The 17,202-nt window shown below is 44.3% G+C and overlaps 1 protein-coding gene across 2 annotated transcripts in view; it reads right to left on the bottom strand.

Annotated features, from left to right (window-relative positions):
- Nucleotides 1-8,734: 8,734 nt before the first annotated feature.
- Nucleotides 8,735-17,202, bottom strand: part of LOC106822376 (major allergen Equ c 1-like) — a 441,100-nt gene continuing 432,632 nt past the window's right edge. The window contains exons 5-7 of one of the 2 annotated variants that reach the window (XM_070518962.1): nucleotides 10,449-10,550; nucleotides 10,226-10,271; nucleotides 8,735-9,006 (exon numbers count right to left, since the gene is read on the bottom strand). In XM_070518962.1, coding sequence (XP_070375063.1) covers nucleotides 10,252-10,271; nucleotides 10,449-10,550 — 122 coding nt within the window. In that variant the 3' untranslated portion in view covers nucleotides 8,735-9,006; nucleotides 10,226-10,251. The remainder of the gene's footprint in view (nucleotides 9,007-10,225; nucleotides 10,272-10,448; nucleotides 10,551-17,202) is intronic. The other variant, XM_070518963.1, reaches the window with a different exon arrangement.

Below are 17,202 nucleotides of genomic sequence, written 5' to 3'. Positions count from 1 at the left end.
GGGTCAGCAAACTTTTTCTATAAAGGACCACGTAGCAAATCTTTTAGGCTTTGACCAAGAGGGAAAATCGAAGGTATTATGTAGGTACTAATATAGTAATAGGGAAAACACATTTCCATATTTTTTGATAAAATTCAAAATATAATATCGAGTACAATTTTGGGGGCAGGGGAATCCAGGTCTATTAGAAGAATGGAATTCATTTTTCAATAACATTTTGCTCAATTGGAGTTGAAAATTAGTGTTCCCAGTATCACATCAATTGCAAACATTCTTGGCTCACGGTCTGTACAAAAATAGGCCGTGGGCTGGATTTAGCTTATGGGCCATAGTTTGCGAACCCCTGGTATAGGAAATATGGTTTTGGAGGGGATCAGAATTGGCCACCTTAAATTGTGTCTCTTTGCCTTGCCCTGATTATTTTTAACAACAAAAGACTCTGAAAGAAACTTTGACCTTCCCCCAACTGCCTAAAAGAAATTTAAGATAAGGCCTGTCCTCAGGACAGGCCATCACCACAGATAACTCTGGGTACCCACAGCCTGGGAGGATCCTTGCTAAACCCACTCTTATCAAAGTTCTGTTTATCAAACATTTGCTTTTCTATTTCCATGTGAATTGCCTTCCTCCCCTTTGAAGCCCCAAACCGCTACCCCCAACACCCTCCTTTGTCTTCAGCTGAAGATAGTATTTAAGGGAACGGCCTCAGCCATTTTGGTGAGTTTCTCAGTTTTCCTGAGTGTCTCCCATGCATACATGTTATAAAGCTTTGTTTGATTTTCTCCCGTTATTCTGTCTCATGTGAATTTAGTTTGTAGCCCAGCCAGAAGGCCCCACAGGGTAGAGGATATCTCTCCCTCCTCTACAGTTTCAATGTTTAAAGTATTTCTGGAGGTTCTGGCTAAAGCTATAAGAAGAGAAGAAAAAAAGGAGAGAAGTCTAAGGAATAGAAGAGATATATTGACATTATTTGTAGATAGTATGATCATATACCTATAAAACTAACTGAATCCACAAAGTATTAGAACTCATGTTGTTATAGCTAATAAAAACTTTCATCAAGGTCACTAGATAGATCAACTTATGAAAATCAATAACCTTTCTTTATGTAGTTCACCCTCCATTTCTGTAGGTTTCGCATTAGTGGATTCAACCTCCCCTAAATCAAAATTTCGCAGATACGGAGGAATTAAGTTGAATCCGTGCATGTGAAGCCCACAGATATGAGGGCTGGATTGTTCATTGCACGAGGCCAGGTTACGTAAGGGAGTTGAGCATCTGTGGATTTTGGTATCTGCTGGGAGCCCTGGAATCAATCCCCCGTGGGCTGGGAGCCCTGGAATCAATCCCCCGTGGATACCGAGGGACGACTGTATCAGAAAAAACTAATTGCGACACCTAATAGTTAAAAACACAAAAAAACAAAGAAACTATGAAAGTATATAGAAATAAAAAACTGAGAATATGCAAGAAAATTACCAAGGAGAAAACTTTAAAACTCTAAGAAAGGACTTAGTAGATGATATGAATAAAATGACAGACACAGGGCTCCCTTGGTTTAGGCCCACTGAGCCCCATGTCAGACTTTTCACCTCCAAAATTATATTATAAACTTGTGCTGTTTTAAACCACCAAATTTGTAGCGATTTGTTACAGTTGAAACTGGAAACTAATACAGGACCCATTTCTCCTGTCCAGCTGGATGCCAAGAATAGAGCTTCGTAACTGTGTTTTTGATACACAAGTAGACTTTCTTTACATATATTTTTAACTCTTGCAAGGAAGTGCGGCATCTGTGATGTACTGAGTAATCCTAATTCACACTAGCCTGCATTTGGAATATTATTCCCTGGTGCTCTTTGCAGCAGATTGCTTTCCTTTCCTTTAATTGACTTAATTTGTTTTCAGACCCTAAGAACATTTCAGTGGGCAGTGAAGGGACTGTAGGGTGATAAGGAATTAATAAAGAACAACTTTGGTTTTTTTTGGAGGAAGGTTAGCCCTGAGCTAGCATCTGCCACCAGTCCTCCTCTTTTTGCTGAGGAAGATTGGCCCTGAGCTAACATCCCTGCCTATCTTCCTCTACTTTATATGTAGGATGCCTGCCACAGCATGGCTTGATATGGGGTGCAAAGATCCACACCCGGGATCCGAACCGGTGAACCCCAGGCTGCCGAAGCAGAACGTGCTAACTTCACCGCTGCTCCACCCAGCTGACACCATAAAAAACAACTTTGGATTTAGAGATCATGGTGGAAAGTTCCCAGCAGGTTTTGGCTGTGAGCCTGGCCCTCTAGTTCCTGAGCAAAGTGTACCAAGAAGCAGTAGTGTCACCGACTAGTTACCCTGAAGAACTTAAGGCTGGGTTTGGATATTTTAACTGTTGTTCCAAATTGTTCTTGTTCCTTGCCTTATGTTAAGGAGATGCAATCGCCAACCACCCTGAACCAGACCAAGCCTCACCACAAGAGCTATGCCTATGACCTTTGCCTTATTTTTAATGCTGAGATCTCTCCAGGAGGATCTTAAGCCTTATTCCCATAACCTGCAGTGTATGTGGAAGCATGCATTCCAACTGAGCCTGTGCAAGTGAATACCCCCCTCTCCCTTTTGAATATGCATTCCCCATCAGAAATAAATGTCCCCGTTTCCCTTTGTTTGGGGAGGCCATGACTTTGGAAGTGATTCTGTGTGGTCTCCTATTTGCCACAAATATACCTTACTTTGTGAGACAACCACTTCTGGTGGAGAGTCTTATTTAACTTACCTGGAGGTGAATCCATTTGGTTCGGTAGCAGAAATGGCCCCCAATATGGGGCTTGCCCCTTCGTGGTGCCTGTACCACCGGCTTGACTTCGCTGCCCCATCAGGAGACCCAGCGGCTACAATGAGCTCTTTGCTCGGAGGATGTCTCAATGGAAGTGAGTGGCACCGGCCCCCCAGCACAGCTATAAGTGTTATTTCTTTAAGCTGTCTCACAGAGTCTGCCTGTTAGAGCCTGGCTTCAGGGTTCATGTGTCCATCTGGGGGTAGCCTGCCTCAGGGCCTCTGGTTGGAAGGACTGCATGACCCGGTCACTCTGGAAGGGCTGATGCTCAGCTCTGGTGAAACAGGAGTAATCCTTGTTGACTAGCCAGGGGTTCGAGTCCCCTCTGGAGATGGAATCTCCTCTAGAGTGATGAGGTGAGGGGTCAAGGCCTCCTCTGGAGTCACTGAGTCTGTCTTTGTGTTGTGCCTATAAGCAGAGGAGGGGTCCCCTTAGATGAGGTTAAAACCCCTCTGGAGTTGTTGAGTCTGTTTTTGTTTGTTTGTTTTTGTTGAGGATGCTCGACATCAATCTTGTTTTTCCACAGTCTGGCTTTTCTGGACTCCTAGGTCTCTTTTTCCTGGCCCTCCCTGTCAGTGTTCCCTGGGTGAAACCTTTATTTTCCCTTTAAGGATTTAGGTTGATCAGAGCCAAACTTGGCCTGAAGAAACTTGGCCTGAGCCTAGTTTCAGGTTATCAAGGTGCTAAACCTCCTCTGGGCACAACCTTGTGGCATCTGCATCACCACTAACCATTACAAGTTGCTCCTGGGAGGTTGAAAACAGATGATAAGAAGATGATAGAATATGGGGAGACCAAGCTCCATCCCAGAGGACAACCCATTGGGCTGCATACTCCAAAATTAGAAGGCCTTTGGGTATTCCCCATTGACCTGAGAGCAGGTGATCTTTTTCTGTAACACAGCCTGGCCGCAATATTCACTGGAGGATGGGGAAAAAATGGCCAGAAAATTAGACACTAAATATTAACACCATACTACCATTAGATCTATTTTGCAAAGGAAGCAAGAGATGGGAAGAAATCCCTTATATCCAGAACTTCACGGCACTATGTCTTACTGAAGAGTTAAAGGTGGAATCTAAGCTCCAAAACCAAAGACCCCTCACCCTTCTCTTCCAGACAGTCCAACTAGATTAGGAACCAGTTACACACCTGGGATAGATCCCCTAAGACAGCGACGTGACGGTGAGGGGAAACATTAATGTGCGCATCCCCTTTTCCACCTCTGATTTGAATAATTGGAAGGCACACACTAAAGGATTGAGAGCTGACCCAGAGGAATTGATAAATCTGCCACTCATAATCCAACCATGGCAGATACTCAAAGCCTGCTAACTACACTCCTTAAGGCCGAGGAAAAGTCAGCTGTTACGTTAAAAGCTAGAGAACAAGCAGATAATGAATTTGACCCAGATTCAGTCATTCACAGGCCTAGTGAACAGGCTGTGCCAGGGACTCACCCTGGGTGGAATCCCAATGACCCTGATGATCATGAAAAAGAAGAAAAGGAGGAGAAAAGGCAAGCCACCCTGTTAGCTGTGGCTCTCCAGTCTGCTCAAGGTAACGCAAGGAAGAGAAGGAAGACACCATGGGTAAGTGACACCGGCCCCCACTGAGGGACGGGAAGGGCACTAGTGGCAGGACTATCCAAAGCATCCCCAGAGAGGGAGGGGATTGAACAGGACAAAGCCATAGCACCTTCCCTTGACTAAAGATGAGGTGTGACAGGGTCATGGGGCTCCCCATTTGGCCCTAGGAGTCCTGGGTGACCTCGACAGTAGGCGGAGAACATGTTAAAATTCTTGCTGGATACTGGAGCCACATTCTCGGTGCTGAATGCTAAAGAGGGAAACCTTTCAAAAGAAAAGTGTGGCATAAAAGGAGTATCAGGAAAAGGAGACACCAAAAGGTTTCTGGAGCTCTTGACCTATGAAATAGGGTCAAAAATACTGAAGCATTCCTTTCTGTAGGAATCAGAATGCCCTGTTCTCCCTCTAGGGAAGGTCACGCTATCAAAGTTAGGGGCCTCAATAAGCTAGGAACAAGAGAAAATACAGATCCAAGTCCCAAAGAGTTGGGGAGTTGATCATATGGCCCTGTTACAGGAGCCCAGCACCTGAGAAGGAAGTGATTCCCCGAAAGGTTTTAAGTCCTTTAACTGACCTGGATCTTCAATAATGACTGCAATGTCTGCCCTTATCATGACTTTAATTACCCAAGGCAGTTCAAAGTATACGGGGTATGGTGAAGATTTGCTAGCTGAGGCAACTGAGAGAGCCTAAAAGATGTGGTCAGTTTACTGGAAGGCTGGTGTTGGGCATCAAGGATTCAGCTGTCACAGCCTGGAAAGCTGGTAACTCTCATTACATGTTGGGAAAACATTTGGTCAGATGGTTCCTGCTGTACCTTGGAAAACAGACCATGTGCTGACAGAGGCTGTAGCTGGGGGAAGAAATAGAAAAGATTCAGGGTGTTGGAATATTGGTATCATGTGCAGGACTTCTTGCTGCTTTCAGCAAAACTGACAAGAGGGAGGGACTCAGGCTACAGCCAGCCAGGCTGCAAGCAGAGAGAGAAGGTAGCACAGCTTTGAAAAGGGAGGCGCCCTCTGCCTGAAGCCTCCCTCTAAGTTGAGTGAGGGTCACTGCTTCTTTACCCAAAGTGAAGCAGTTGTAAGTAGTGGCTGTGAAGTGGAAGTCTGGTCTTTGGAGAGAATGCTGCTGTCATGAAAGGTTGTGAGCCTGCTGGCAAAGAAGGCATTAAGGGCTCACCCCACCCAAATCCATTGTTTTCGATGGCCTCAAAGTAGCCACCATCAAATTGTGAAAAGCAGAGCGGCTGGGCAGGGCATAAAGGCCAATCCGGAAAAATATCAGTTTCCAGGCTTAAATCAATGTCTAGATAAGATTTTGGGGGTCTGGTTATCCGCAGTTGGGATAGTCAAGAGGCAAATACTACCAAGCCTAGAAAGCCTACTAAGCCTACTAAGTTTTTGAGGAATTTGCATGGCCAAAAGACATTAGAATCTGGCCTATAGCGACAGCAGGTGACTCATTAATCCTCAAAATAATCTTTCCAAACCTGCACAAGCAGGAAGTGGATGTGGCCATGGGGCATAAGTGACAAGGAAGAACCTCACAGAGCCAGGGGTCACAGAGGACAGTGGGCATAACACCATGCCTCCATCACATTCTCTTTTCCCTGACTTCTTGCACCTCAGCTTTAACCACGCAGGTGAGGACAATGTCCTAGGGTTGGTGGAGAAACAAGATGGAAAGAACAGGGCTCCTGAATGACTACATGGGACAGAGCTGCCAACCAACTTGGAACACTTAGTTCAGATTGTTCCTAGGAGAGCAAAATTAATTCTGTCTTCATTAAACCATACTGGATTATGGTTGGGTCTCTTTTTTATAGCAGCCTAGCTAGATAAACTAATGAAATGTCCAGAGCTGAGATATTTATCTTTTCCCATTAAGCTGGTTCTTCCAGCTGACTGGAGTAAATGGCAATTCCATCTTTCCGGTTGCTCAGATCAAAATCCCTGGAGACGTCCTGTGTCCTAGCCCCTATAGGGTGCATAGCATTGAACCAGGTCCTGCATTTTGTGATTTAGCTTGGTGCTTCCCAGAATTCCAGGCAGCACATGCATGGAGTGGGCTTGGGTTCTAGTCCTTAAAATGTTAATACTCTTCGGGGCTGGCCCCGTGGCCGAGTGGTTAAGTTCGCGCGCTCCGCTGCAGGCGGCCCAGTGTTTCATTGGTTCGAATCCTGGGCGCGACAAGGCACTGCTCATCAAACCACGCTGAGGCAGCATCCCACAGGCCACAACTAGAAGGACCCACAGTGAAGAATATACAACTATGTACCAGGGGGCTTTGGGGAGAAAAAGGAAAAAATAAAATCTTAAAAAAAAAAAAATGTTAATACTCTTCAACCAAAGACCACCAGCAACAGCCCTGTAGTTGAATAAGCTGGGTTATTATTGCAGCTAGGAAGAATGCTCACCATTGGGGACCATGGGTGTCTCAGTAAGAGAGCATTAGGAAGAACCTGCTATAGGATTTGGGGGGATCTAAGGAAGCTCTAGATTTGGTGCTACCAGAAAGCAGGGGCAAGTCTTTGATTTATATCCTAGTAAATCTTGTCTATAGGGAGTGGAGATAAGCATGAGGATAAAGCTGTAATCAGTAAAGAAGTGGCAGTCACTCATTTTAGCAGAGAGAGGGGCATATTTGCAGATTGCACAATGATCTTATTTTTCTATGATCTTGGAGTGACTTTGTGTAATGCTGATGTTTTATGAGATTGTTTGCGTCCAGCAGAACAACTTGGCCTAGCCGTGGGCATCAGGCCAGCCTGTGATAAAATGGAAGCCTCGCTATGGGAGTCAGGCCAGTTCCAGGATAGCAGCGGCTGCTTTTTTCTTTCTCAAATGGGTGGTGATGCCTCCTTTGCAGGCCACAGGCAGTCAGCTTCTTTCTGTGACCCCAGGTGAGGGAGAGGAGCTGTCTTCAAATTCATTCTCACTCAGCCCCTGCTTCTCAGAGGTATGCATCTTCAGCTGCATCCGCACCTGGCCGTTGCCACACTTGTCTCCACCCCTGCACAGTGACCCAGATCTGGACTCAGATCCCAGAGGACAGTGCTGCTCTGGCCTGTTTACACACCTCATTCCTATTTGTTTTCTTTCTTTTCTTGCAAAAAGAACTGCTCCATTTCTGATCTATAAATGTCTTCACTCCTTGCTTTTGAGTGTTCTTAACATTTCATGCCTCATTTGCATAAAATGTCTGGAGTTGGAGGGTAGGTTTCAGTGTGAGCTCAAGCTGCCATCTTGACCTGGGATCAGCCGAGGGTCTTTTTGTGCCTCCCTCTGGGCTGCAGTTTCCTGACCTGTGACACTACCATCATCAAAGTGGCCCTCCTTGCATTGATTGCTATGGTAGTTAATGTTCTCAGCTATCTCAAGGAAATGCTGGGCTGTGCCCTTCTGGATGTCAGCTGTTCTGTCCCTTAAATGCTAACATTTATAAATGAAAGATTCCAAGATGACTGACTGATTTTCTGCATAGCTTTTTGTCATATTTCAGCAAACCAAATCAAGTGCTTAAGTCAGGAGCCATAAGCCTGAACCTAACTTATCTTCTGATCCTGAGGCAGAGTAAGATATGGGGAGCATCAGATGTCTAGAAAGCCTTCTCTCCATAACCTAATGTCCGTAATGACTGAGTCATTCTTTTTTCATGACAACCCCACCCACATCTTGCTCTGCCCCAACACCCATGCGTAACATTTACACTCTTGGGAAAAGATGATAAGTGGAGGAAGATCTTTAATTTTCCTTTCTCCAAAGCCTGCAAGCTCTCCAAAAAAGTTAGTAACATTTAGCCAGCTTGATGCCTCTTGACTGTACCAAGTACAGATGGCTGAGGATAGGTATTGCTCACGTGTCATGGAGTCTCACTGAATATGTTCACAGTGGGTAACAGCAGTGGTTGAAGGAGGTTTCCCAAGAGTGTGAAAGGACATGGGCCATCTCATAGGGTGGATGACACAGAGAAGCTGGGATATGACGGCATGCTCTGAAACATGTCCAGGTGGTATCAGCCTCAGTGGCATCTGTCTCTCAGTAATTCATTGAAAAAGAGAATTGTAGGATGGGGCAAATTATAGGACAAGTCTTATAGTTTGTCTCAGCAGCTCACTAAGAAATAGGCACATCAAAGGGCAAGCAGCCCTCACAGGGACAGAGAATTAGTGTGGAGGAGGGAGAATCCTGAAACTCAGGGAAGATTCTGAGAAGCTAGAGGAGGGTTATGGGTACAGGGCCAAGGAAGTCCCCTCATTCGCTTGCTGTCGGCCCCACATCTCTCACACACACAAAGACAAGTCACATGACTGCAAGGCTAATCATTTATTGATCAGGTAGAGGAAGGTCTCAGCATGGTCGAGTTCTGGGCATGGCAGAGAGAGTGGGAAATTTGGGAAAAACCTTTGGTTCTTGGTGAGTTGAGGAGTCTTCCTAGACAATTAGGGAAGATCCTGAAGATGCAGAGATAATGCCTTCACGTGCGATAGTGATGGAAATCAGGTCACAGAACTTGTCACAAGATGTCATGGGGATCACGGAGGGAAGATCCAGGAGCTCAGGTGAGGAAGTATTCATTGTCACTCGGCTACATAAGCCAATGAGAAAGCAAACACAGAAACTTATTAAGCACTTATGGATTGAATTCAAGACAAAGAGAACGTCTATTAGAGAGAAAAATGGTGAAGACACAGATATCAACCTGCGTTCTAATCTATGTTATTTGCCAGAATAGTGGGAGGGAGGACACTGCGTAAGTGACTTTTTCTAGTGCTGATTCCATCTTACCCTTCCCTCAGCTGAGTCTATGAAGCAAAGAATGGAAGCAGTGAAGGATCCTAGGCTCATTTCTGCCATCTTCAGCATTAGAAATGTTGAAGAATTTTTGATAACTTGAAAAATAATGTCCAAAGCCATAGCTACCTTTGATGAAGTGCTGACTTTGTGCAAGCTGTAGTGGCTAAGACTTCCACATATGTTGTCTGAATGAAGCCCCACAGTAAATCTGAGGCAGGAAGCCGATGAGGAAACTCAGAGTCCATTTTCCAAGTCAGAAGACAACTGGAAGGTGAGACATCTCTATTCCCAGATTACAAGTTAAGGCCATGCAGAGATCAAAGGAAGCCATTTTTACCATAAATTGGAGGGTGAGATGGCCTTCTGGGCTTGGAAGATGGACCACAAACACAGAATGCATTTGATTGTCATACTCACATGCTATTACTCTTTTCCCACTTACAACTTTGTCTTTTTTTTTTTTTTGGTGGGGAAGATTAGGCCTGAGCTAACATCTGTTGCCAACCTCCCGCTTTTTGCTTGAGGAAGATTGGCCTTGAGCTATCGTCTGTGCCAAACTGCCTCTATTTTTTTGTATGTGGGATGCCGCCACAGCATGGCTTAATGAACAGTGTGTAGGGCCATGCCCAGGATTCAAATCCACGAACCCCAGGCCATGGAAGCAGAGTGCATGAACTTAATCACTACACCACCAGGCAGGCCCCAAAACTTTAAATCTTAATGATTTTTAGTACATTATCAATCACTAAGCCGTTTTCACCAAGTTTATTATCCACACAGCAAATCTGTAAGTAGACATCATTGTTTCCCTTTTAATTGCTTAGATCATTTTCTCAGAAGCTCATGGTAGGAGAGGGTCCTGAACCCGGGTGCTCCAACTCCAAATTTCAAGCTCTCTCCACAAGCTGCCTTACCACATTATTTCTATTGTAATCTTTAGACATAAACCCCTAATGCTTTTGGAAGGCACTGATCCCTGGGCCACCCCCTCACCACCAGAGATCACCCACCTCTAAGCCTGGCCCACTCCATTCCCTCAGGGCTGGGAACAGTGATCTGTTGAGGCAGAGCAGAGCACATTCAAACCAACCACAGTTTATTTCCCAGAGAGAAACCAAATGATTCTCCAGGTTAGGACAAAGGGGACCGATTGGAGGTATCACCTTCTGTTGGATTTCTCCTTTCAGTAACATGGGAATTTAGGAAGAGAAAACCAGAGATAGCTGAACTTACCAATTTTGGTCACATCAATTATGTTTTCCTTAACAATTCCTCGTTTTTGGGCAATTTCCACAAACTCGTTCTTGAGTTCTGGACTCACATCTGGTTCTCGGGCTGTAGGAAGAGTGACAGTAACTACTGTGTCCTGTATATTTGTCACTGAGGCTCATGAGGGGCGCGGGGCTCCAGGTGGATGGGAGGATGGATGCCACTGATTGGGTGCTTGGGCAGAGTCTTGGGGATGGGATATAACCTGTCTTGAATTTGACATCTTTAGAATCTCCTTCTGGCATGATGAGAGATTTCATCATCTTCCCATCACTGAGCCTGAGGAGTTACCAAAGGTGAGTATCTGTCTTCAGAGGAGGAGAGACATCCCAGGATAAGATTGGGAGGACCACTTTGTCTCAAGGCTTCCTTCCATCCCCTCTCTCCCCACCCCAAGATGAGTGTCAGCGTGAAAATACCCTACTGTGTAACTTCAATGTTCGGAATGGTCTGTCCTTGTTGAAATTCACGAGATAAATGATAATATAGTCAGGATTGCCAAATTCGCTTAGGCGAAATACATTATATCCATCATCTGTGGAGGAAACAGAACACAGCTCAGAGCTTCTTTGGTCCATGGGAAGCAAATAAAATCCTTTACTTATTCTCTCTCACTAACTAAATTCAAGTGGATATCCTGGAAGAAATAGAGAGTGATAGCTAATGCGTTCCATTTGCATCTCCCTGGGCTTCATCAGGCGACTCCTAAGGGACTCCTTGTTAGGTTGACTACTATGGTAGAAAACCTCCGCTGCAGTGGTAACTCACCCTGTGTCATGCTCCCTTAGACTCACCTACCTCTCTTGGCCATCTCTGCCAACTGTGTGCCTCTGTCCTCTCTATAAGCCCCTCTGACATTATATACCCAGTGTGATATCCTGAGCAGTGTACTGTGGCAATGGCCACCAGGTGTCATCAGAAAGTGGGCAGGAATGAGAAACTGCCCTGCCAACTTACTTCTTTTTTTTTGCCAAATTTTTTTGGTTGCTGGAGGTACATATAACAAAATTGCTTTCTTTATTTATGATATTATGTGCCAGGCATTGGCTTTTATGCACAAGATCTCCCAAATTCAGGATACTAGGCCTCCATTACATTACCTAAATAAGCACTGATCAGTAATCGAGCAAGATCTTGAAGATATTGGAGTTTAGTTGCAGCTGAAAGTAGAATTTAGGAAGACTTTTTTGTATAATTACAGTTAACACTATATACACCATCCTCTTCTGTTTCGTCAAGAACCAAAGACAACTCAGCACACTCTCCATTTACCCTGTAAAGCAGAATGAGGTGATACCATGGAGATATTGATGTGGCTGGCCCCCTCACACTCTACCTGTAACTTGAGTTTCTGTCCACTTACTGTTTAACAATTTTTTGTGCAATTTTCAAAGAGCTTTTATTTCCATCATTCACTCTATTTGATACTTTGAGAATGACTCAACTACTCCTATCCCTGTTACTCTACCATTACGTCCCACTATTACTGTTATTACAGCTACTTGTCTTGGTAACTGGCTGAGTGCTCACCATGTGCCAGCCTCTCAGATAAATAAACATTACCTCACTTGGTCCTCACAAAAAACCACGAGGGAGAATTATTATCATCCTCTTTTACCCAAGGGGAATTTGGGTGGGAAGAGATGAGTTTTCTTGGTCACACTACCAGTAAGAGAGATTCAGGAGCTAGATAGGTTGTTGATTACACATCCTCTAACACTATTGAAGATTCTGATACCTCTCTACCCCTTACCTCCTCCACTTTCATTTAAATCTATTCTTGTCACCAATTCTTATCTCTGAATCTAGAAAAGCCCCAGATTCATCGAGCCCTAGATCAGTGCCAGATGAGGGGCTCTCATTTTGGATACAGGCCCAGAAGGCAGGTGTACGTGTGTGTGTGTGTATAGAGGTCCAAGACCATACTCAGGCTTCGCTTTTTCCTTTCCCAAGTGAAAAAGGCCAGACTTACTTTGCGTGAAGTTTAAAGTACAGAGAAGAGTTGTCCAAGACACGGATGAGGTCTGCAAAAACACTCATGCTACCATTTTCTTCTATCTTTTCCTTGACGTCTGAAGCCAAGATAATGGTATACCACTCTCCTGAAATCTGAAATAAATAAATAAAATGATTGGGTAAGAAAAGAGGATAGGGGATACCACGTGAAGCCTTGTCTTCTTGAACTCAGTCCTGTGGGCCAGGACTCATAATGGTGATGTGAAGAGGGAATTAGAATCCAGGTCAGTTGACACCACATCTAGGGCTCTTTCCACTGCCCCTCCAGGGAGAATGGAGGTCCCCCAGTGTTGTCATTCTTTAACATGGTACAATTGCTCTTAGTTCAAGGTCTGCAGCCACTCCTTTTGTCTCATATGTCCTGCCCTCTGGCAGAGCCACCTTGCTTCAGAATCCTCCGAACCGCCCCCACAGTCAGAAGTCACTCTGCTCTACCGACTCTACCTTTGAAATATCTAAGTTTCTTAGCGCAACATCACTGTTTTCTTCCTGTTGGGCACAGACAAGAATCAGCCCCAGGCACAGCAACAGCAGCTTCATCCTGGCCGGGAACAGCACTGACTCCTCTATAGTCACCGGGAGTGAGTCTTTCCCTGATGGTGGCTCCACTCCCCAGCTCCTCTCTCTTTATATCCATTCTGGGTCCAGAATTTGTCCCCGGGGCACCATCTTTCCTCCTCCCACTCCATGAAGTGGTCCATCATTCCCTCGTGGGAGGCCAAGGATTGTTCCTGCCCTTTTGAAACTTGGCATGCTCCTATCTTTTAGATCTACTTGGTGGCTTTAAATTTCTCACAACACATACTCAACAAAAATATTGGGTGCAGTAAAGGGCTGCCTTTTGGAAGCAGATTTAACCGTGGATCTGGCTTGCAATCAGAAAGCCACTGATGTGTGGCAAGAATGGAGTATAACTGGGAAATGGAATGTGTGGGGAATCTGTGTTCCACCGCTCACATCACATACAGAATTAGGTGAGTTACTCCACTTTCACTAGCCTCAGAAACAAAGAAACTGTTTCTACCAAAGATAATATCTTTGGTAGAAATCACAAAGCATTAAAATAGAGGTGATTAAAATAGTGTTGAATAAAATAATGTCTTTAAAGTATGGTGTCTGATATTCAGTACATTTTAACTCCTTTTCTGTATTCTCTGAACTCAACCCCTGCAGCCTTTCCTTTCCCCACAATGAATGAACAACTGTTAATCACTATGTGTACCTCACTATACCATAGGCCCCTAAGAGAAATGGAGAAGTACAAGATGTCGTCCCTTCCTTCAAGCAACTTTCAGTGAAGGGGGAGCAGTGCTTCATATACTCAATAAAAACTTAATTTTACAAGCATATGACATAACTCATCTGAGTGAGACCAAGTCCAGACCACTGTAGGTCAGAAAGGGGGTGATGCTAGGGAGGTGGCGTCATGTCGAAAGTGCTTAAGAACACAGGCCTTGGAGTCATGTAGACCTGGGCTTCATTCCTATCTTCATCATCTTGAAGCCTTAAGAGCTGATTTAGCCTCTCTGAGTCTTCACTTCCTCTTAATGGGGGAAGATCCGCCTATAGATTGCTGTAGGGATTCAATGGGATGATGTGCATAGAACCCTCAGCATGGTGTCTGGCACACACTGGGCTGGTTGGATCAGAGTATCATTCCTGGAGAAGGTGGCAGTTGGGGAAGGTCTTAAAAGTTAGGGAGGGTATGTAGATATGGTGAGCATGTGGGAAGAGGATTCTGGGTGAGAAGAATCCTATAAGTTAGGCTCCTATGCTCCCAGCTGGAGCTATGGCTTATTTCTGCCTTGTGCCAATGGCCCCCTCCTGCACCCCCTACAACAGAAGGTAGCTAGTGTCATGGGAGAAGCTGTGCACAAGGCAGTGACCATAGGAGCTGTGGCATTCTATCTGTGGCCTGCTCTAAAAAGTCATCCCAGGCCCTGGGTGCTCATTCCTAGTTCATACTCAACTGGTATCTAATTGAGGCCTATAGATCTTTAGCCATCATGGGCTGGCTGTAGGTTTTCTTGCTCCTGAGATGGAGGAACTGAGCTTGATAAACGGTGGCAAAGACTATGTACTTTATTCTCTCCATTTGATTCTTTCCAAGAATAGATGGCAGCCTGTGAGCAACCGGGCTTTCAAAATGAACCCTAGTCTTCCTGGCTATGATGCTGAGGGGAGAGTCAGCTACCACTGCTGCACACATCACCTCTAGCCCATCCTACCACCATGGCTAACTCTGCACTCTTAGGTCATGGTGCTATATTGTAACTTTCTGCTTCTGGTGGAGATGTCTTTCTAGTTCAACCTTGTACCTACTATAGCACCTGATACAGAGGATCACGTTTGGAATGATCGTGCACTAAATCCTCTCTTAAAAACACTAGACATTCTTGTTAATAAAAGGGACCTTATAGAAAATCCTGTTGAAAATAGAAATATTACTTTTGAGTAGCGACCTCCTAGTATATGTTATTGGGTCACAGGAGTAGAAAGAGAGCATAAAACTGAAGGCTATGATCAGAGTCCTATGTTGTGGATGATCTTATCTACTAAGATCTGAGTTGACCATTCCCCTCTCTGATTGTTCACCTCCATTTCAAATCTTCCACATTTTTGGTGGTCAGTGTGAACATCGCCAGGACAGCCTGTAAACACTGAGACAGTAAGGTCAAGGCTGCAAAAATACCCAAGACGTGTGACGCGGTCCAGCCAGGGACTTGATGAAAGAAAACCCAGGCAAAAATAAAAGCTGAACGAATATTAAATCAATCAGTAGTGACGCTTAGCTTTACAATAGAGTAAATAATACTCTAGTACTGCATTAAATATTCGTGGTAGGAGCTGTGGGATAATGATCTGAAAACAATCTCACAACTTGTAGGTGATTGATAAATATCACAGGTGAATGAATTATCTACTTTTATATTGGGGAGGATAGGAAGAGGTAGAGATGGGAAAAGATGACACAAAAACAAAATAAAATAAAATAAAAAGTATCCACTGATCTTATCATCTCCTAAATGATAGTGTAAGTACTTGGAAAAAGGATTCAATGGATGAAAGGTCACTTGGCCACCCATTGATGGGTAAAACTTCTATTGTATAATGCAAGATATCCAAATACAGCATTTGACTGGAGAGTAATTTTGTCTGTGGTGTATTATGTTGCTTTAGGACATGATGCTACTGAAGAATTTTTGAAAAATGATTCAACCTAATTCAGCTACTATTATTAAATGCCTACTCTACACCAGGCCTGTACCAGGCACTCTGAGGGCTGAATAAATAAGAAAGGTAGGGGCTGTGTCCTCAAGAAACTTGTGGCCAGTGCGAAGATGATTTGAAAACAATCTAATTATAAGGTAGAAAGTTAAAAAAAAAATTATATAGGAAAACAGAGAAGCCAATAATAATGAAGAAGAGGAATGAAAGGAGAAAAAATAAAACGTGACTTGATTCAATTATAGACTGACCACCCAATTCCAGGGGCGGAGCCAGAACTTTTTCCCTCCACGTGAGCAGAGCTTTCCCTACAAAACACAAGTCGTAATAAACTCTGGTCCAGTGGAGAGGGAAAGGGAGGGTCCTCTGGGAAGTAAAAGTTTTGAGGAGAAAGGGTGAGAGTTGGGTTGTTCTGCCAGCCTATGGGCCCCAAGAGAATAGACTCCCTCCTTTCTGCAAGGGGACAGACAGCACTTCTGGTGAGCCTGTCGGAACAACAGTTGCATTTGGACCAAGTGCACACCCCATCCTCTGGTGCCGCCCTGAAGAACCAGCCTTCGGATCTTCTCTTTTATGGAACCAACTGAGTATGGGCTTGATTCTTGTTAAGAGCAGCCGGTCATTCCAGGACCAAGCTTTCCAGGCCCCAAATATCTACCAATCTTTCTAGAACCGAGAGCTAATAGTCAATCATCTTCCCCCATTTCAAACGTGCCCTTGACACCTGAATCCAAACTGCTCTAACACAGTCAAGTTGCATCAGCTACTTTTACATATAAGGCCCTTAAGTCTTCAACAAACTTAGAAACAGTCTGGCAACCAAAGAAAGAAGGTCTTGTTCAAAGTGATGTTTGTTCAAGCAAGAGACTGTGCCAGAATCCACTTACCAAGGCAAATAGTTATAATGGAGATGCATTTTGCAATAGTACATATGTCATCAGTCCAGGGGACAGATAGATAAAAATAATTTTTGATCTCAGAATTAGAGTCAGAACTCAGTGGGTACTAGACAAGTGCTTTACAAATATTATTTCATTTAATCCATTATCCTGTTTTACAGAGGTATGAACTAAGACTCAGAGAAGTTTAAGCTTACCAAGATCACCCAGCCACTAAGTGGGAGAACCCATATTTGGACCCAAGACTCTTTGATCCCAGAGCCCCTACTCTTATCAACTCCACTATGTAGGTTGAGGCTTGATGTTTCTGACACGAAGGACAGATGGAACAGGGACAAGTAGTGCTTTAGACCCTCAGAGTTGTCTGCCAGGTAGTTGCTACTGACGAAGCTGCATGTAGATTTCTCCAAAATGTGGTCCTATGGGTGTAGCTGCAAGAATCTGATCAAGCGAAGGACAAGTAACAACTGTCTCAGTCAACAAATATTTGATGGATGAGTGGATGGATGGATGACCTGTGGAGTATAGCTCTTCTAATAAGGAAGTAGGAGATGTTTCCGTACCAAAATCAAAAC

This window comes from Equus asinus, chromosome 10, assembly GCF_041296235.1.
Source record: "Equus asinus isolate D_3611 breed Donkey chromosome 10, EquAss-T2T_v2, whole genome shotgun sequence".
In the NCBI taxonomy this organism is placed as follows: domain Eukaryota; kingdom Metazoa; phylum Chordata; class Mammalia; order Perissodactyla; family Equidae; genus Equus; species Equus asinus.
The sequence above is the reverse complement of the archived record's forward strand: the minus strand, read 5'-3'. Positions and strand labels throughout refer to the sequence as shown.